Genomic DNA, 21,742 nt, shown 5'->3' on the forward strand with positions numbered 1-21,742 from the left:
GGGCTCATTTGATTGGAAATTGAAAGGGCTAGTGCCTTTTTTAATAGTTGAAAATGATTGGAGAGCGACTAACATTTCACGCCAACCATTTTCCCAAACACATCCAATCAAAATTTTGAGATAGCCATTTTGTTTAACGTAGTTGAAATTTCTGAAAATCAGGTCTTAGAGAATGACAACCACCCTGACAGCCCTTAGGGTAAGGGTTGTAATTTATGCCCTGGGGGCTTACATGTTATTTATAGAAAGCGTTGTCGTAGAAATTCAAAAAGGGCTCATTCGATTGTCAATTGAAAGGCCTAGTGCCCTTTTTAATAGTCGAAAGTGATTGGAAGGCTTGACATTTTTGTAATAAAGATCGATTTGGGTATAATGTATTATTTTTGTTGTTGTTGTTGTTGTTGTTTAGACCAGGGCACTTCGTATCGAACAATTTGTCGTAGGAACTTTGAAAAGAGCTCATTCGATTGAAAATAGAAAGGGATGATGCCGTTTTTAATAGTGGAAAGTGGTTATTTATTGTAATTTCTGTTCGTTTTGGGTTTCATTTATTTATCGATGCTGATTTGTGGTTTGTTTCACGCTTGGTAGATTATTTGATTTTATTTTCGCTCATTTTTTGTTTAATGGAGTTCTTCACTTCTCTTTGAAAAAAATAATATTGTGTAAAAAGTTTTTTAATTAATTTAATCAAAAATAGGCTATAATGTGGTGTCCCAACGAGCCGAAGGCTATTGTTTGTTATAGACAACGTGAAAAAACGGGTATTCGTAATACAAAATCTCGAGTGTGTTTTAATATTTTAGACAAGTACCCAAAATTTTGATATCAATCAATATATCATCGGCTTATTATGTTGATTCCAAATATATAAGATTCATTAAGCTTAGTTTTACCCACAAAACGCTAAGAAACTGCTAAAATTTGCCTGAAAGAGTGAGAAAACACCCACTAAAAGTCAAAGAATTATTATTAAAATCAAACAATTAGACTCGGCGTATCAGAGAACCCTACCGTAGATGTTTCAAGCCCCTATCTGCAAAAGCGTTGAATTTTGTATTATTTGCTAGAAGAAAAATCCCGAATGTGTGTTAATTTGTTTGTTTTTTGCAGGGACGATCTTATCGAACCAACGGTCTTAGAACATCGGGAGAGGACACATTTGAACGGAAATTAACATTTTCTGATGTCCCTTTCATTTGAACACTAAGATCGGACGGCTACTCGCCCCCTATCAACTCCCTTTTTTCCCCAAAAATTGCTCGATCAAAATTTTTAAGATAGCCATTTTGTTTAGCATAATTGAAAGGTTCCAAAACTATACCTTTATACATAACATGACCCACGCAGGCCCTGAGGATAGGTCTTGGGATGAAAGTATGCTAAGGATAATAAGGATACTGTACGATCTATGAAAACCAGTGTCTAAGCCACAGAGACAAATAAGGGGTGACATAATGCATTGAACTAGTATAACTTGGGCTACATATTTGCACATTAGGGGGATAGGGGTAAGGTTGAGTTACATTACCCCCAAACCCCCTAATGTGCAAATATATTGCCGAAATTATATTATTATAATATAATATAATAATAATATAAACTAAATCACTAATATTTCCATCATATTTTGGCATATTTCATTAGGATTAACGTAACTTTACTGGTTGGGTGTGTTCCGTATAATTGACAAGTACCTCTTTTTGTATTAAAGAAGTAAAAAGACCAATGCTTATCGAACTTTGTGAAGTGTGGTGTAATTTTTTTCCGTGAAAATATAAAAAGGCCATTTTCAAAATTGTCGGTGGTGTCCAAGTAATTATATCAGCTCAACTAGAGTAAAAAGAAAATAGTTTCTATATTAAAAAAAAAAACCGAGGTTTTGAATCGACAAGGAAAAAAATTAAAAGGAAAAAGTAAATGTTCCGATTAGATCACCGTAACCAATTTTCGGTGATTGGGGTATAAGCCAATGGTAGCAATTCCGGAAAATACAGGGAGGAAGCAAGGATTTTGTTATATTGTCTGCATAAACATGCAAAAAGGGTATTTTTCAAAATTACAAGGGTAATTTTCGCTTGAGAAAAAACAAAACGTCAATCTAAAGATATTCTTCCACATCTATGGGAGTAATTTCCCCCTTCCTGTAGGTGCGCCTGTATAGAACATGGTAAAGAAGCAAAACAATTATTAATTACAATTCTAGTGACTTCTATCTAGCAATCTAGTGATTTGTGTGCTAATTTAGTGATTTATTTTCCAAGAATCTAGCGATTGTTGAGCAGACCGCAACGCTGTATATGAGAAGAAACGGAGTTAAATCTAATAATTCTTTTAAAAATGATAAAATCTGACAAGCAAGTATTAATCTGTTGCTTACAATAAATCATCTAGACTTTTGTGTGTATCAGCATACTATATATTGAACTTTTTGTAAGCTTGAATTTTGCACACATTATTCAGAAAAACATTGGACTAAATGTAGCCTAATTGTGACACAGTCTTAGGTAGCCTGTGGCCTAGCTTAGGAATTTTCTCTAGGCTATCTGAGAAAGCAGTTGACTAGTAAAAGTAAATTAGTGTACAGAATTCACAATGCTATAAAGAAGATAGGCCTATTAAATTCTCTATTCAAAGTTCTTTCCATTAGGCCTATGTTTTTTTTTTCATTAGGCAACTTAACTAGCCTAGGTAGTTAACCTTAACAATATTTAACTAGCAAAGCTAGAATCTGAACACAACTCTTGATGTGGCTTTTGTGCTCTTTCCAAATATACAGTAAATTTGCTTTAGTTGAACAAATTTAAAGAAAATATGCTAGGCTAGCCTAATAAGATGAAATTAATAGCTTACCATTAGGCCTATATGTCCTCCCCCTCATGGTCTCACATATAATCCTAGGCAGGAGTATCATGAATAAATATTTAAACATCCATTAAAAGAAAGAGAGAAGATAAACACTAGGCTACTTGATTCTTATAATAGTAATAATCATATACCATATGCCTTATAATAGGCTAATAACCAATTCACTTTCCAAATAACAATTACTTCTTTTCAGAATGGAATACTATAAAATTCTGAAAACAACTTTAAAAAATTGTAGAATACTTAGGCTATGCATATCACTCCTAAAGGTACTTAACTCAACTCTATTTTACCCTTCCCCTCCCCCTAATATGGAACTAGGGTAAATACACCAATGATTTGACCAGTGTTAGAACCACTGTCAGAATTTTCCTTCTAAACAGGATAACTCTGCTTAGCCATGACTTGGAATGGCATGTCTTAAAGCCATCATTATATTTTGACAGTGCAAAATGTGGACACTAGGCCTATATTCAATGCACCCAGTAAGAAAAGCATGTTAAATTCAATCAGTTTCCTGTTTTCAACACAAAATGAGCTCTTGACAATTTTTTAGCCATTTAATTTTCAAACTGTCATTGCTTGTTTTTTTTTTTTTTTTTTTTTTTTTTTTTTTTTGCAATAAGAAGTTGGGATCAACACCAATGTATCAAGATACATCTGATCTTCTCTAAAATGTAGCCATATTGGCTTTTTATTGATAAAATTAAGTTAAAATGGTAGCTAATATTATATTGAAAAAACTATGTTCCAAGTGTTGAAAATCCCCCTACCCCCCCCCTCAAAAAAAAGTTTAAATGTAATAAATGCAATGACAAACCACAGTTTGCAGTCCAATTCTCTATTGAAAGAAACCTGTTTGACTAGTTTCTTAAGCATCTTCTGTATATATTGCATGGGTTCCAGCTAATTGACAATTACCAAATGTAGATATTAGCTTCTATTATGAGATTCATTTATTTTGATAATATCTTGTAGTAACCTTGTCAAAATTTTTCACAGACAACAACTGGCCCTGTCAAAGATATATGTGACTCTGTCAAAACTTCACTGAACATGCAAAACAGATGAGAAACAATTAGTGTCAAAATTCAAGGGTCCTCTGGCAAAAACTTAGTTGTCAAATTATGGGTACTTTCTCAACAGCAAGAGATTTTATATTATTATTATTTGTAATAATATTTCACATTAATTTTTTTTTAATTATAGTTTTACTGCCTTGATGCTACATGCTAGATTTTTCATCATATGAGAAATTGATACTTGGTCTCATCCTATGTTCATATTTTTAAGCATTTGACTTGGTTGATCACAACACCTTAATTAATTTATCACTGAATAAATTTGAAGTAGACCCTCTCTTAGTAAATTTTATATATGTTTTCATTCAAACAGATCCCAGGCTTTAAAATACAAAGTATTCACTCTCAACCCTTCCCTAGTTAGCATAGAATTCCTCAAGGAACCTTGATAGAAAAACTCTTATATGTAGTATTCATTAATGAAATTGGTAAGATTCCCTCAAAAGTGTTAATATGTAGATGACCTGCTGATCCTTGAAGTATATCTTAGAACTATCAAAAATAACCCCATCAAAATCCCACCCATGTTTTGGACAAAGCTAAGAATTTACAAACAGAAAAGTGAATTCCACTAAGTCAAGTGAATTACAGGCCATGGAGCCTTTGCAGGATTTGTAGATTGTTGTGTAATTATTTTACTGTTATATGGAAATAAATCTATCCATCTATCTAAATATAATGACAAAATACTTCTTAAAATTCTTGAAATCCACTCCCATTTTCTTAGACCCTATCCTGCACAAAATGTTAATGAAGCATGTTAAACTCCTTGGTGTCACAAACTTCAAATAATCTTAAGCAGGACATGCATATTTTTAAAATTCTGGACTTTCCAGACAAAGGATAATCAAAACTAAATTTTTAAAGTGGATTAAAATGATAAATTAACTTTGAAATGGCCAAATGTTGACAACACTTTTACTGTGAATAGCAAAGAAATCTTTGCAGGACCATTAAAGCTGAGAGGAAGTGGGCCATTCCAGATAGCGTTTATAGAGAGACCTATATCATACATCATATTATAGAGACATAGGTCACACAATTAGACTCCATATGATTTTCCAATTTTGTCCCTATACTTGCAGTAATTTTTTTTTTTTTTTTTTTTTTTTTTTTTTTGCTTCTACTTTCTGAAAAGTATTTTATACATTTACATATTTAAAAAAAAGTTGAAGAGAAAAGAAATAAACTAAAAAGGATAGGCATGTTGAATGCACAAGGATCTGCCCCACAGGCATTCCCTAAGTATTTTGACACATGCCAAATTGGGTTCCAAATTATGTTGAAAACAAGTACCTTTTTTGTTGTGTTGAATTTGTAGGTGAAAACACTTCAATTTCAGAAAATTGGAGTCTTGTACCCTTTTCTGATAAAACTTCAAACTTCTAATCAAACAGTTAGATTTGTAGATGTTTTTCCTACATACTGAAACCCTTTTCAAACCAAAAGTCTTTAAATGAAGGCTTCTTGAGTAGAATTTTTTTTTTTTTGCAAAAACTGTTGAATCATTGGTACCTGTACCCTATACGGCTCAAAATATGTTATTGGTGTATAGTTAGGCTGTTTAGCAACACTATTAATTCTGAAAACAGGTTCAAAAAATCTTAAAATATTTGTATCATTCCTAAAAGTACTTTACTTTACCCAACCTAATGTGCAAATATACAGCCCAAATTATATATTTCCCATGAATTTTTCCATGCATTACTCTTTAGTTTCATATTAATAGGCCTACCTGTAAATGGAATCAATATTGACAAAACCAAGAAGCAGAGAATACATAACAAATATATAATTTGGGCTATATATTTGCACATTGGGGGGGGGTGTAAAGTGAATTGGCTACATGAATGATATAGTGTAAGTAAGTAATCTGGGGTTTTTTCAATTTATTTCCATTTATATCACTGATACCCAAATAAAATATTTATGCGTTTTTCCTTGTGTAACTCTTTTCTTCAAATAGATTTAGTGGCCCACATATAGTCCAATGGATATATAAAACCTTAAGCAAAACACTAAAACAAAGAAACTTATTTATAGTATTTAGGATGTCTTTATTAATCAGATTATGCTGTTTCCTTCCATTATCATTCACTTTTTGAAATAATTTCAAAAGCTATTTTGGTAAATTACAAACTCAGTAACACATGAAGATAAATTGGAGACTGAGAAGATAACCACTTTAATATTAGGGTCTATAATGAAAGACTAGATTGATGTAATGAAGAAATACATCATTAAGGCTATATATAGAACCATCAGGAAGAAGAAGGGGTCATTTGTGAGTGATTTCATCAGTATGTTTAAAAAGAGTGTTTTCATCTTGCACTTTCTAGTTATAATCACTGGTGGTTGGATCCAATTTCCACAATCAAGTGAAAATGACAGTAAAAACTAAAAAATAAGCCATTTGGTACCATAAAGGTGGTACTATAAAAGTACTATAAAGGTACTTTATAATACTATAAAGGTTAATGTGTACTAAAAAAACCAATCTGCTTCTGCTGATGAAAAAGGAATTGGATTGTGTGATCTTGTCCCTGTGCCAGTTATAGAATATCATATATGTGTACCATGTTGTTTATAAACCCCACCCTATCCAGTGTTTTCAGCCAGTTGGTAAAATAATGGTGTGATACTATTTAACTGGCAAGGTTTTTTTTATTAGGTAAATAGGTTGATGGAAATAAATGATGAAAAATCAATGAAAAAAGACCAGTGCAATTGGCAAAAAAATGAAGCAACTTTAACAGCAATATCACTCAAATCAGTCAGTAATAATGACCAGCCATTCAGTAAAATCCTTTGCACCCCCCCCCAATCTTTTAGAAAAATTCTGGAGGTTAGAATTCAACATTAAGAAATGCAGGACAATTCATTTGGTAGAAAAAATGTGAGGGGTCAGTATCACATGTGTGAAATAGGTGGTGTTGGGTAGATGATTGATTCCTCCCATGCTTAAAGAGTACCTGGATATACTTGTGGATGAAGAATTGAAGTTTGACAAACATGCTCAGTCAGTTACCTCCAAAGTGCTCCAGACCCTAGGAATTGTAAAAAGAACATTCCACAGCTAGTCACCAAGGCTGATGTAAAAGCTATATAAAGGACTTAATTGACCAAAACTGGAATTTGGCATGTGTGTGGCAACCCCATTAAATAAAAGGCAACAAGAAAAAACTAGAGACTGTTCAAAGGCAAGCAACTAAATCAATAGAGGGTTATAAAAGCCTGAGCTACCCATTCTGCCTGGAGAAGTTACAGATTCCTACCCTCTCCTATCAACGAAAGCGTGGGGATGTCATTGTGGTGTACAAAATGCTTCACACTCAGTCCTTGCAACAAAATATGCTTGAACCTGACCAGTCAACAAAATATAGAGGACACACCATGAAGCTATACTGCAAACAAGCCAACACCAGACTACAGAACTATTTCCTCCCAAATAGAGTTGTGGGGCTCTGGAACTCCCTAAGTGAAGAAGCAGTCTCAGCCCCTAGTGTGGAGAGGCCTTTAAGGGAGATGTGGACAAAGATTAGTCATCCAAGCCATGGCTTTGAGGATAGGATGCAGCCAACACGTTGGCTCAACAACTTTACTAACCAGCACCTACAGGATAATACCCTATTTTCTGGAATATGTGATTTAAGGTAATTTAAGTCAATGCCCCTGGGTCCAATTCTTGTTTTGTGTATTTTTGTTTATTGTTGTTTATTGTCTGTTTATAATTAGTCAAGCCTAATGCTTACTCTGTCAGAAGGCTTTTCTGTCTGAAGTATCTTCAACTGCATGAAGAAGAAGTTAAATTCTCTTAATTTAATTTTAATAGCTTGGAGTAAACTGCAAGTCCAAACCAAGAAAATTTAAAATGAATAGAACTCCCTATTTCAAATAAACAAGCCAATTAATTTCCTTAAATTTTCTTTAATCATGCTATAATGACTCAGCCCCAAAAGACAACAAAAAAAGAAGTAGAGCATAAAATGAAGAATCTAGTGCCACTACCTTTATTTTGTTAACTTGTTTCCTTTAATTTGGGTCAACTAGCAAATTTACCAAATATACTAATTGCCTCCTTCACAAATTTTATTTTTCAGCTCTTGAAGTTAAACATTGTTCCTTATTATTTGCCCAGTAGTGAATAGTTACCAAACATTCTGAAAAACTATTTTAAAATAACCATACACTCTTACTTAGGCCTACAGCAATAATAAAAGTGTTTTTTCACAAAAATTAAGTTTCATTTGATCCCCATTCCCTATGGATGGATAATGCATGTGAAAAATCTTCTCCATGGAAATTTTTTCCCAACAGCTTTCCCTGCCCCCTATGGAAAGTTTTTCCTGCTTAAAATTCCTCCTTATTATTTGCCCAGTAGAGAATAGTTACCAAAAATTCTGAAAAACTACTATAAAATAACCATACACACTTACTTAGGCCTACAGCAATAATAAAAGTGTTTTTCACAAAAATTAAGTTTCATTTTATCCCCATTCCCTATGGATGGATAATGCATGTGAAAAATCTTCTCCATGGAAATTTTTTCCCAACAATTTTCCCTGCCTCCCATGGAAAGTTTTTCCTGCATAAAATTCCCTGTAGAAAATCTCCCAGACAACTCCAACCCCTCAGAAAATTTCCTCTTGAACATGTAAACTTGAGTTACCAAAGAGAAAATAAGACAAATAAAAAGAATTTTGGCTATGGGGTGGGGGATATATCATCCCCAGAGGAATAGTTATTGGACTTTTTAACTATACTGAACAAAAAGGTTATCTCAAAATTTTGTTCAAGGGACTTTGGGAAAAAAGGGGCTTGGGAGGGGGGCTAGTTATCCTCCAATCTTATGGGCAACCCCTCCCCTTTCCATTATTTGACGATACTTTCCTTGTCTGTACTTATCTCAAATATGTTTTTCCAGTTATGCATCCTGGCATTTCCAGGGAAGAGTCAGTTAAAATTGAATTTATCAAAAAAAAGAGCCCATGTGAATGATTTTCAAACAAGGTGAAGTCCCATACTCCCCCCTTCTGAAAACAAAGCTGGGTTACAAATGCTTGAGTAAATGAGAGGTATGTTTTGCCTCCATTTGAAAGAAAAATGCAACAACAAGCCCTTACATAGAACACATTTGCTGAAAAGAAACTCCCCACTTAAATTCCACCCTCTTCAGGGTATTTCCCAGCCAGGTCCTACCTTGACTCCTGTTTGCTGCTGTACTTCTAGATATGAAAAAAATCTTTGTTCCCTAAAATCTGGAAACAAACAAAACATCCTGCTAGTTTCCCTCTTCATATTAATTGATACAGACTTTGCTCATGTTTCGAATATGCTCTATAGTTGTTTTTTTCTTTCTTTTTTCAATCTCCCTTTTAATTTTTATGTATATATTTATTTGTTGTTTGCGTTATTGAGTTTTATCAGTTTTTTGCTTTTTAATATGTTATGACCAATCTCAGTTTAATGCTTAATGAATAGATTTTCATTCTGATAATTTAATTTTTGTCATTCTTTTGCCAGATTTTGGTTTTTTATGCTTTTCTGTTTGTGCCATTTTTTATTTATTGACCTGGAAGTCCAAATTTGGCCTTTTGGGGCTTGTAATAGAAATATTTGAAACAAATATCTTATCTATCTAAGAACAAATTAATGGAATGAAAAAACTTCTGTCAGACAAATCAAGGGCTTTTGAAACTATATTAGGGCTATAAAATTGGTCTCAATTAGCTCAGTAAGGAAACTAGCCTCAGAAAAGCAGAACTTGTTGTTGGTTTGCAATTTCTTTATAGCCTTGGTCAACATAGCATAAACAACAAAATGAGGCAGTAGAAACTAGATTTGAAGTGCTGATGCTTGATGATTCAGAAGTCTTATGGTGAGTTGATGGCACAGCTGTTCTAGATAGGGGAAAAGACAAAGTCCTTGCAAAAGATAAAAGTGCCTGAAGTTGGCAATGACTACTGATGGTGGCTTGTCAATGAGGGGTGTGTCCAGCATTATTAGCTGTCTGAATTGCTTTTTTGCAAAAAGAAGGAAAGACTGGATCTGTCAGTTATTTCAGTCCCAATTTGTATAGATCAATGTGTTTTGAACAGGCAAGTAAATTAAAAAAAAAAATGTAGAGAAAAAGAAGTCAAAATCAGAATTGGACTGACATTCTCCACAAGAATCAAAAAGAAAATAAAGCAAAATTGGGTCATGGGTCTACCAAGGAGTTGCTTTCCATTAGATCTGGATTGGACTGGTTGTTGGCAAAATTTTCCAGTGCTCAACCTCTAGTAGAAGAGAGATCAAGGAAACCGATCCAATGATTGTGGCATGGCAGAACAGATGTCAGCACAGCAACTAGTGACTTAGTTTGTTTGGGGGAAGAGGGTTAAAAGAACCACTTTGTGCAAATACCCATCTAACAGTTGAATTACATCTAATTTGGAAGCTTTCTCCAGGCAAGAGTTAAATAATGTGAAGCCCTGATAAATGGCGAGGGGATACTATGCCTATGATAGACCCATGTAAAAACCAGCCATTTTACTATCTCCATCAAAGCCAATTCAAATAATTTGTTCATGTCCATCCAAACTCTAATGTTTGTCTAATAATTTGCTTTGTTTGTCCTACTCCAGTCTGACGATTTGCAGTTTGAAGCACTTCTACCGATTCTTATTATAGAAAAGACTTGTAAAAACAAGCTGTTCTTTTGAAGGTTGCGTCACTCATGTCAGTGGCTAATATTGAAAAAAAAAACTTCGTTTTTTTTACTACATTTAAAATTGAGTCCTTTATAACGTTGCTGAGACTATTGCTGATGTCTTTCTTCACTTGAGGAGAACTGTGCTTCCAGTTTTTAGTTGTTGATTCAGAATGCTCCTGCATTTTTATGTTTCTGCAATCTCACACCATCACTCTAAACCCATCAGTACTCCTTCATTTTCAATACTTTCTGTAAGGTCACTTTTTTTGCAATGACCATGCAGGGTTAGGTCATTAAAACCACAAAAATGTACAGCTTGGATGATAGGCTTTAGCATCTGTTGGTTCTTAATTCTTTCTTTGGTGTCTTGGAAGTTCAGCTATGGGTCAATTCAAATGCAAATTCCTTCTTGTACTGTTGAAAAATGTATTGGATTTTGTGATGCAGATATATGACACTGTCTTTCATCATTGTACTTGAAGCCAGCAAGAGCATCTTGGTGTAAGTGTGTAGCTTTGAAACTAGGGCTGAAGTATTCAAGTCTTTCCCATTCTTGGATTCAGTAATTAAGCAACAATATTTAGGCTATGTGCCTTCTTTTGAAAGACTGAACACTTTTGTTACCATTCATTTTGGATATGATGACGTTTTGTCACTATACCCTCTAAATACTGCTTGACTATTTCATGCTGCTCATTGTCCTGTCTTTACATCCAGGACAGGACTCGACAGATTAACTTCATATGTTGGTTTGATAACCACATTTTTGAAAATAAAACATTAAAACTTTAAGACATTAAACTACTAATCAAAATACATTTCAATCCAATAACTAGCCTAGTACCTATTTTTCTTTTTATCCCTCTTCATTTCCACTCAGTGCTGTTATTATTACCTTCAAATTGGTGAAACAAACCAATTACAGTACCTACTTTTTTATGTTCTTTAAAACTAAACAGTCTTTTCAATTGTTTGCTTCTTTAAAAAATTTTCTTCCAAACCTTTTCCTAGCATTGGAGTGCAGCTCTAAGAATCACCTTCGCACCCAAAACCAGTTCAGCGACCCAGCCTGGCAACAGTGTACATCTATCAAAATTTAGACAACTGTTAACACTGATAACAAAGGCACGCCAGAAACCAGCTTCGCAAACCAGTGTGGCAACGCTGTGCAGTGACCAAAAATTTGAACATGCACCTTTAGGCTAGAATACACCTTCTCTATGGGAATAAATAAAAAAAAACTCACACATTCAACACTTAACTGGTCAACAAACTGAGCAGAATACAGACAACAAGCACTATCTTTGTCTCATGCTAAATTAGTATACAAAGATAAATTCAGACACTGGCACTGTGTAGGGTCACAACAATAAAAAAAATGCAGGTTTTATCATAAGTGTTTAGATGGTCTAGTAAACTTTTAAGCTCATCTTCACCATAACTCCAAACTGATATGACATTGTCCATGAAACGTCCCCAAAAGAAATGCAAAGAAAATATGAATTTAAGTTCCAGATTTTTAAGATATTTGATGTGAATATTTGCAAGTTTCTCATAGTAAGACCCCTTATTTGTTGGTAATAGGAATCCAAGCCATAAAATGCATGGAATATTTGTACACAATTTAACCCAATGCATAAGAACGTGAACGTCTAGTCATATTACCGGTTCTTCTAATAGATGATAATTGTTTACAGGGAAATGATGCCAAAGTTGCTCAATATTGAATTTCCAGAAATATTGATGCTTTTCGGTTGTTGCTTTTACAAGTTTTAATGAATATTGTAGGAGTGAAGCAAAGGTTAAAATGCAGTAAATAACCATTTTCCAATTTTTGAAGAAGGTGCTTTTGTGCAGACTAAAATAGGTCTTAAGGGGATGCCTTTTTTGTGTAGTTTTAGTAAGTCATAGAACTTACTGCAAGGGAGTAAAGTAAGGCAAAAAAATACTGCAAGGGAAAATTTATTGTATAATTGTGGAGTAATCCTGGCATTTTGTCTAGATAACTTTGTTATCTATCTTTTGAGTAAAATGTGAATTTTGTTATCATAATGTTTTATTCATGACTACCAATGAGTTGCTTTCATGGGCTTTAGTGACTATCAAATAGTAAATAAAGTTTTTTTTTTCAACTGAAAGTAAGGAGCAACATTAAAACTTAAAACAAACAGAAATTAGTCTATATCTAAGGGTGGCTGCCCCTTCCTCAACCCTTGCTCTTTACTCTAAAGTCTTAAAGTGCTTTAAAATAATCCTCATTCAAATTCAATAGCCCTCGTGTTTGTGCAGTCTTTCTTAAAAAAAAAACTGCAACAAAGAGTCAAGCTTTAGTGTAAAGTGTAAGGGTTGAGGAAGGGACAGTCCCACTCATATACGGAATTATTTCAGTTCATTTTAAGTTTTAATGTTGCTCCTTACTTTTCGTTCAAAAAGCTTGTTTCTTTTTTTATTTCTAACCGTTTTCCGAATCATGGCAAGAAATCTCTTCCCACCATGTAAAATTTTTTGCTGTGAGGCGCTTCAAATAGATCCCCAAATAATACAGCGCAAAAATGAGGTATGCCCCCCCCGCCGCCTAAGGTGCCATGGCTTGAGACCTGCATGCAATAGAAGGGAGGAATTTCACCTCCATAAGGATATCTCTTCTGAAGGCTCTTCTCCAGCATCAAGATTCACAAAAAGTAAACAAATAAAATAAGTGAGAGAGAATAGAGACGGAATAAAAATATTTACCTGGCTCCTTACAACAGACACCTAAGCAACAAAATCAATCAATTACTTCCGCATCTCACCCCAGCTGTACCATCAAAGCAAAGGTATGTTTCCTTCAACCAGAAACAAAAAAATATATCTTCTAAGACAATGTTTTTCAAGCTTTTTTAGGAATTCTTGCATGAGACCACTTTCCCTAAAAAAAAAAAAAAAAAAAAAAAAAAAAAAAAAAAAAAATGGTGGCGTGAGGACCTTTTCCCAAAAATAATGAAAATAAATATTGTTATTTGGAAATTGAGACTGCCAAATATTCTGCACATGGCCATCTAGTCGGGTGTGGCTCTTCATATATGTAGATGCTAATGAATGAGATATTTTTGGTAAATAATTATTTATCCACATTTTTTTTTTTTGATTTTATGAAATATAAATATCTGTCTTGCCTGAACAATTTCTTCCATGTTTTGTTTCGGAGTGGCCAATCATTAGTTTTGTTTAAATTGTTTTTGAGATTTTTTGAAAATAGATTAATTATTAGGTCTGTGTGTAATTATTACTATTCATTTTCAAAATATTGTAAACATAATTGAAAGATGAAGTACAAAAGTTGCGTAATAATGTTACCGTTCTCACTGGAATCGTTTCAAGGTCCCTCTGTGGGACCAGAAATCCCAGTTTGAGAACCGGTGTCTTGGGGTATACGAGAGAGGGATTTCACTAGGTAAAAAAAATGGTGATTAAGACAAGGAATTTCTGTTCGGGTGGGATTAAAAAAAAAACCTCCCGTGGACATGCATTACGTGTATTTTTGCTAATTTTATATGAGTCAGACAAAACACCAATGGGGGGGGGGTCAAACTAGGATCCCCCTTCCCCACGCCCATAGATACAGCCATGGTTACAATACATGAGTAAATTGGTCCCGCTTTTCAAAAAACTGTAAGTTATTACAGGTCACTGTGCCAGGTGTCTCACTGGAAAGCCTGTGGATTCTTATATTGTTGACATAATGAGCAAGAGAAGTGTATGCAAAATCTCCCGAGAGAACTAATAGTGAAAAGATTTTGGGGTCTGGATTATTGGTAGCAATCATATTTGAAGAGAACTATGGCATAAGTTTCCTACCAAAGAGTTGAGAAAACTGGGAAAATGGTTTTGGGAAAATCACGACTTGGTCTAATGTTATTGAACAAAATCCTTAAATTGCCTATACTATAATAAGTTTACTTTTAGTCAGCACTGCTATTGAGAGTAGCAAAGCTCCTGCTTTGTTATAAATTCCTATTTTGGTATTTGTTAGACTTTTTACTTTAAAAATTCACATTGGTAATGCTATGTTCTTTGTTATTACTACTTCTTAATACCTGTAAGGGTCATGCTGAAGCCTAAAGACTGTATTCTCTTCTGTTTTTTTTTGTGGGAGGAGGAGATTGTAAATAAGTGTTATTATCACTCAGCTAGTACATAATGAGTATGAAACTTCGAGTTATATAGGCTATTTGTTTGGATTTAAAATTCGCCTAGTTCATCAAGTTTCTCTGCTATGAACTATTCAAGTTGTGCTGGTGCCTTAAGGACACCCTAGACGGTGAATCATTTTGATCAAAAGCTTCCGTCAATTAATTGATTAAAGCATGATTGACCATTTAGGAACCTGTTTGACGCTTGAGTCAAGCGTTGACGGTGATTGATAGAAAGTTTGAATGACTGAATCGGTTCCTAGACGGTCAATCATGCTTTAATCGATTGATTATCCAAAGCTTTTGATAAAAATTGTTGACCGTCTAGGGTGTCCTTTAGCACTGATTGTTGCTGAATGGTGATTGAAAATTACATTTATATAAAAGTTTGTGTCGTTTGTATTCGACAACTTAGTAGGACGCAGTTCTGAAATGAATCTTTTTCTCTAAAGAAGTAGCTGTGAAATGTATTTTCTTCTTTTAGGTTCGAATCTATGATAATGGCATCGATCCTCAGGACGACAAATGACAGTCCATCACCAAGAGACACTTCTGTTGCAAACGGTGTATTCTTTATGCAAAATGGTTGTGCATCAGTAGGAGACTATGATTTAAAAGTCTTAGAATCGGTAAAGAAATTCGTTGAAACTCGATCAAAAAATGAAAAAGAGCTCGTCTCCACTTTGACATCTATTGTGAAAAATAATTTGAATAGACTTAGCAAAAATGGCGATTCTACAAACAAATTCAGGACATTTATTGACGATGCAGAAAGTCTTATAGCTATAGTGAGGAATTCATTTGAGTTAATTGAGTCAACAATTCTTGATAAGCTAAATCAGTTGATAGTGTCTGTTCGTGATAATAAAAAAGCAATAAATGACGAGTGCAATAGAATAATGTCTCATTCATATCTACTTCAGTCTGCTCTTCAAAAAGTAAAAAATGAGTACTTGAAAGCTGTTGAAAATTATAATCAAAATCATGCAAAATATCAAGAAGTTTTATCAAAAGGTAAAGGGTCTAAACGCATTGATGATGCTAGAGACAAATTACAGAAAGCAGCAAAAAAGTTGCATATTATTCACAATGATTATGTTTTGCTGGTATGTGAGGGTAATGCATTTAAGGAATGTGTTATTGCTTTAGCAGACAGTAAATTTCTTGATATACTTCAACCCACTGGTGAGGAACTTCTGAACCAATGGCGCCAAATAGTAAGGGATCTTGGTTATAATCTAGAGTCAAAAAGTAAGGAACTCAGCTTCAGAAACTCAATGTCAAATCTTTTCGAATCTCAAAGCCTATGGGATCTGAAGCGAAATGAAATACTCAAATCTTTGGATTTTTCTTTTGATTCCTCTGTTTTTGAAAACTTGGATTTAAGTTTTCCCAGTGATAAATTAATTATGAATGATCTAACTGCCCAACTTCTAAAAAACAAGATGGAAGAAAGTATTAATAAAGTATCTTCAATACGTAGTCAACTAAAAGAAAAAGAAGACTCTTTAAGCTTGTATAAAGGTGATGAATCTAATTTGACTATGAAATCTCGGAAGGTTGTAGACTCTCTGCGACGTGAAATTGGAGAATTAGTGTGTACTGAGAAAATGTGTCAGAGTCAAGTAGAGCTGATAACAACTTGTTTAGCAGAGTTTGAGTGTCGAGAAGCTCCTACAGTACCACAGATCTCTCCCCCAGTAAAGACTTTGCAAGAAGAAGAATGGTTTCATGGCGTACTTCCAAGGGAAGAGGTTGTGCGTCTTCTATGCAATGATGGTGATTTTCTTGTGCGAGAAACAATGAGAAATGAGGAAAGACAAATCGTCCTTTCTGTTAGCTGGGGAGGTCATAAACACTTCATTGTGCAAACTACGTCTGAAGGATTATTTCGCTTTGAAGGCCCTGCTTTTCCTACAATTCAAGAGTTGATAATCCACCAGTACCAATCCGGTAATCCTGTAACAACCAAATCGGGTGCTATACTTAAACGACCTGTTTATAGAGAACGCTGGGAACTAAATAATGATGACGTTGAGCTTTTAGAGAAAATCGGGAAAGGTAATTTTGGTGATGTGTTTAAAGCTAGATTGAAATCCTCTAATAGAGATGTAGCCGTAAAGACTTGCAGAGTAACATTGCCTGATGAACAGAAAAAGAAATTTCTCCAGGAAGGTAGGATACTAAAAGAATATGATCACCCTAATATAGTTAAATTTATAGGGATTTGTGTCCAAAAGCAGCCTATTATGATTGTTATGGAGTTGGTTTCAGGAGGATCATTGTTAAATTTTTTGAGACTACGCGCACCTGAGCTAACAGTACCTCTCTTGGTAGGTATGTGTCGAGATACCGCTGCAGGAATGGAATATCTTGAAAATAAAAACTGTATTCATCGTGATTTAGCTGCAAGAAACTGCCTTATTGATTTGAATAAAAGTGTCAAAATATCTGATTTTGGAATGTCAAGAGAAGAAAAAGAATATATTGTCTCTGATGGTATGAAACAAATTCCAATCAAGTGGACAGCCCCAGAAGCACTCAATTATGGAAAGTATACCTCACAATGTGATGTTTGGAGTTATGGAGTTCTTTGTTGGGAAATATTCTCAAAAGGTGGTGTGCCATATAGTGGTCTCTCCAATGCAAAAGCAAGAGAGCTCATTGATGCTGGGTATAGAATGCCCCCTCCTGAAGCAACTCCTCATGAGATTCACCGTTTAATGGAAAAATGTTGGTGCTATGAGGCTGAAGGAAGGCCTCATTTTAACGAAATTTTAACAATTGTTACTTCAATTCATGAAAAGCTCACTAAAGACTGATATTTAATCTGCTTATGTGATATGCATGCTCGTATTCGTCCATTTACCCGGTTGTGTTTGTTTCCTTTAGTTCTCCTGTTGTTATATACTACTTATCTTGACATTTTTATGATTTTTCTGGTATCTATAATCAGCATTTACTGTTGTCAAGCTGTTGATTTATTGTGTAAAATCTAACACAAAAATAATTAAAGGTCATCTTTTCTGTGTACGTTCATACACACTGAAAGACAAAAGATAAATGAATAGTTGCATCATCACTTTTTGAGTTCTTGTTGGTTGCCTAAATAATCAATCCATGGTTACTGGAGCAATCAATCTCTGGATTGCCTAAATATGATCCACTGGAACTTTTCCTTGGGTATATTTGATTATTCTGAAATTTTAAATCTATAGCAATGCGTATTTTTAGGGGAGGAGGGGGGGGGGGGGGCGGATTTTTTTTATGGGGAAGGATCGAGAAAATCTGAAAAGGTTGCCTTTACCTGATCCTTGAAATTCCTGGTTCTCTGTATTTCATCCCCTGTATGGAAGTATGTTTAAATCTTTTTTGAAACGGTGATTTGAAAAAAGATGTACAAATTTAAAACAGGCGGAATCTTTGCTTCTCTCCGCCCTATTCTTCTCTACTAGTCTTTGTAAAAAAAAAAAAATATTTAGTATTTTGACCAACAGGTAGCTAAAGTTTACTCCTGAATTGTCCTAATTATCCTTGCAAAATGATTAAATTTTAATGTAAACTACTAACTTCTTTTGTTAGTCTTCGAGAAATTAGTAGATTTGCAGTATTGCTTTTATGAAAATACTAAATTGTTATGATAGACTAAAAAGTACTAATAATTTATAGTATTGATACAATAGTCTATTATGGATTTTATAATGTTGACATATTTGAACAAAATCTACAGTAATTTGTGACTGTTTTAACTTTTATATATATTAATCAGAACCTTACAAAGATAATTTACCATGGTAAATTTATAAATCCTGTTTTGTGTATTTTCTAATTTCGTGGTAAATATGTTTTGCTAGGAGTCTAATAAGATTAGATGATGTTAATAAAGTTACCAGAAGTTGAAGGGCAATGGTGTAACAGACTTGTTGCTGCAGAGTTACTAAAAAAAAAAAAAGAAGGAAAGTTGACATGCCTACGTACTTCATGAAATGTTTTTAGGAAGTTACTAATAAGACAAATATGTGAAAATTTACGGTTTCGATTCGATTTTAGAACTACCTTGTTAAGGGACATTTCTTCTCTTGCCAAGTATGATTAAGTCTCAAAAAATGCTTTGAAATTCCCAATGTTCTTTTCGTCAAAAGCGAGATATTCGAAAAAAGAATTCGCGTTAGCTGTGGTCATACTAGCTTGTTTGGTACAGAGTTCTGTTTCTAAAAGATATAACAATGGATCAAAATTACAACTCTGTTTGGTTCTGCATAAAAAAAAATAAGTACTTATTAACAAAGATGATAATGAAAACGGGCCCGAAAGTATATTGTTTCTGGCTAAAACTTGCTTGTTCAAAAGTATGTTGTTATCTACAGGTTTAATTTTCAAGTAATTTACTTTGAACTGAGTCTTTTGTTCTCTTTTCTGACGAGATTACCAAGTTTTGCCTTCTTTGTGCCTTTACTCTTAGCTTTAACCTTATTTGGTAATCATATACTTTTATTTTATGGTACTTTAAGATTTGACTGTTTTTTTTAAATATTTGGCGATAAAAATATTGCAAGTACCAATAGTATCAAAATTTTAAACAATACCTTCGAAATTGGACTTTTCTTCTAAATTCAGTACGAGTTCAAATTGTCACTTAGAATCTTTTTCCAATTTGAATACTGTAAGGATGTAAAATAACTTAATCATATTAGAATGATTTAATTAAATTACTAACCTTAACTAATTTTATTCTGTCAGTGCCGTTTAGATTTGGATTCAACGAGTTTTTCATGGAAGAAGCAAAAAGTGTAATTCGGAAACAAGTAAAATAATTTACATGAAAAAAAAGCGTTCGTTTTCTGTTTGTGCTATGGGCCTTCTCGGGCAATCTACTGTAATTTAAAATTGGGTAACTTTCAGTTTACTTATAGGAGAGGGGGGAAATGTATAAAAAAGTCTATATTTCTTTCGTTGTATTTTTTTCCCCAGGGATGGCCTTGACCAATTTTTAGAAGGTAAACTCCTACAAATTTTCTTTGTTTATGCATATGATTTTTCTCTTATATTTTTTTGATTGGACATGTTTCTAAGTCTTTTGTTTGATTTCACGAGCTATTGTGATTGAAGCGAGATACAGCATATTTGTGGTTGCTATCCTGTTGATATAAGTGACACAATTTAAGCTGTTAATCTTTTTTAAGATAGTATTAATGTATATTCAGTCTTCTGGGGCGTAAAAGTCATATAATTCCCTGCTAGTTCCAGTAGTCCCCACATATTCCAGCTAATGTCGTACCGCTTCCTTATGGAGATGTAATTTATGAAAGAAATGCAAAATGTATTTTCAAAATCTTGGGGGGGGGCAATTGTTGTTTTTTTTCAATGTGTTCAATGCAAATACAAAGTAGACATTCTCCAATGAAAATACCTCTAAAATAGGTGTTTCTCAAAATTTAGGGAGAAACTTCGGGCACATGCGCCCCACCCCAACTCAGAAGAGAAAGAAAAGTAAGACCTGATAGGGAGCTAATTTAAAGTATGGTGAAAATTTATTAAATGAGAACAATTCAAGAAAATATAATTAAAATGAAAAATGATTAAACGGAATGAACTAAATTTCCTCAGTTAGCAATATTTAAGTAACTAATAAAGCTAGTATTTTTTATTCAATTAATTAACAGATATACAATCATTAAAAAACGTACTTTCAAAATGTCTCCAGAATTTGTGAGTAGAAATATATATACCTAATTATAGTTTAAGCATTTCGGCAAACTAAATCCTTTGTTTTTAGTCATATTGATCTTAAACTATTTAAGATATACAAACATGTAAAAAAAAAATTATTTCACTCTAACCTATAATGTCCTGTTTAAAAAAAATGGCCACAATAATTTGGAGTGCTGGCTTTTTAGGTTATGTCTTTTCTGGTTTAGTTCGAGTTTGAAACGTGTCGTCCTTCGCCAATCAAAACTTGATGTCGTGTTTTAGGTAAAGTAAACTAGGTTTAACCCGTCGCAACCTGATAGCTAGGGTGTGAGGCTGCTTGACAACTCTCCGAGAAAAACGCGATTAAAGTTCTGAACCCTTCTCTTTGAATGCTCCATAGTTCAGCTAATAAACATATATCAGCTTAATTTTTTCTTCGATCCTTAATAATGGTGATTAGAAATAAGCGGGGTAGGATAATTTGGTTCGTAGGATAATTTCACTCCCAGGAAAGTGTTGACGTGTTGAGTAAAATAAAACTGAACTTTACACGAGTAAAACTGAATAGATCATTCGAAAGAGCGAAAAAAATTTGCTGCATTGCAAAATAAAATCGTTTCTTTTTTTTTTCTTAAAGGATACGATAATTTTGCTCTCAAGTCAGGCTGTGCAACCTGATATCTACTTTTCCACACTTGATAATTTTTAATAGTGTTGCTTCATTTGTTTTTGTCTTTCTTGTCCTATAAGCTATAACTTCTTTTGTTTATTGTGCCCTCGTATTTTCCTACTTTATTTGCTTGGGTTTTGGGAAAATTGGGTGGGAATCTGTGATATTAACAATGTGCCACTTTTTTACGCCGTATTTATTGCCCTTTTTTCAAGAGTATTCTTTTTAACTAACCGTTGAGATTTCATTATAGTTGTTGTTATTAGTTTTGTTTTTGGGCCGGTTTGCAATAAAATTGTTACTGTAGTTCTTTTTGTGCTTTTAGTTTCTGATGAGCGGAAAAAGTCTTGCTTGTAACTCTTAACTAGAATCTTGATCAATCCTACAATGACATGCTGAATGTAAAATTGGTACGTCCGTATAAATAAATTTGTAATGAACATTTTAGAAGTGTTCTTTGATCATATTCAAAAATTATTGAAGATCAACCAACCGTGATTGTTCCAAATGAAGTCGGATCCAAGTAAATGTAATTAAAACCGTCCCAAAAAGGTGATCCTGGGGG

At 33.8% G+C, this 21,742-nt stretch overlaps 1 protein-coding gene across 4 annotated transcripts; it reads left to right on the forward strand.

The window, feature by feature from the left end:
• Positions 1-2,324: 2,324 nt before the first annotated feature.
• Positions 2,325-21,485, forward strand: LOC148940053 (tyrosine-protein kinase Fer-like). Of its 4 annotated transcripts, none has more exons than XM_089105767.1 (2): positions 2,325-2,361; positions 15,301-21,485. In XM_089105767.1, exon 2 carries the CDS (start codon positions 15,311-15,313, stop codon positions 17,636-17,638), a length of 2,328 nt encoding a protein of 775 aa, XP_088961893.1. In that variant the 5' UTR covers positions 2,325-2,361; positions 15,301-15,310; the 3' UTR covers positions 17,639-21,485. The 4 variants fall into 4 exon arrangements, with proteins under 4 accessions (XP_088961893.1, XP_088961892.1, XP_088961894.1 ...); XM_089105766.1 differs by having other exon boundaries at positions 2,352-2,433; XM_089105768.1 differs by lacking the exon at positions 2,325-2,361 and adding an exon at positions 2,368-2,400.
• Positions 21,486-21,742: the final 257 nt, after the last annotated feature.

This window comes from Artemia sp. Qi Xiang Cuo, chromosome 20, assembly GCF_049724085.1.
Source record: "Artemia sp. Qi Xiang Cuo chromosome 20, ASM4972408v1, whole genome shotgun sequence".
Classification (NCBI taxonomy): Eukaryota; Metazoa; Arthropoda; class Branchiopoda; order Anostraca; family Artemiidae; genus Artemia; species Artemia sp. Qi Xiang Cuo.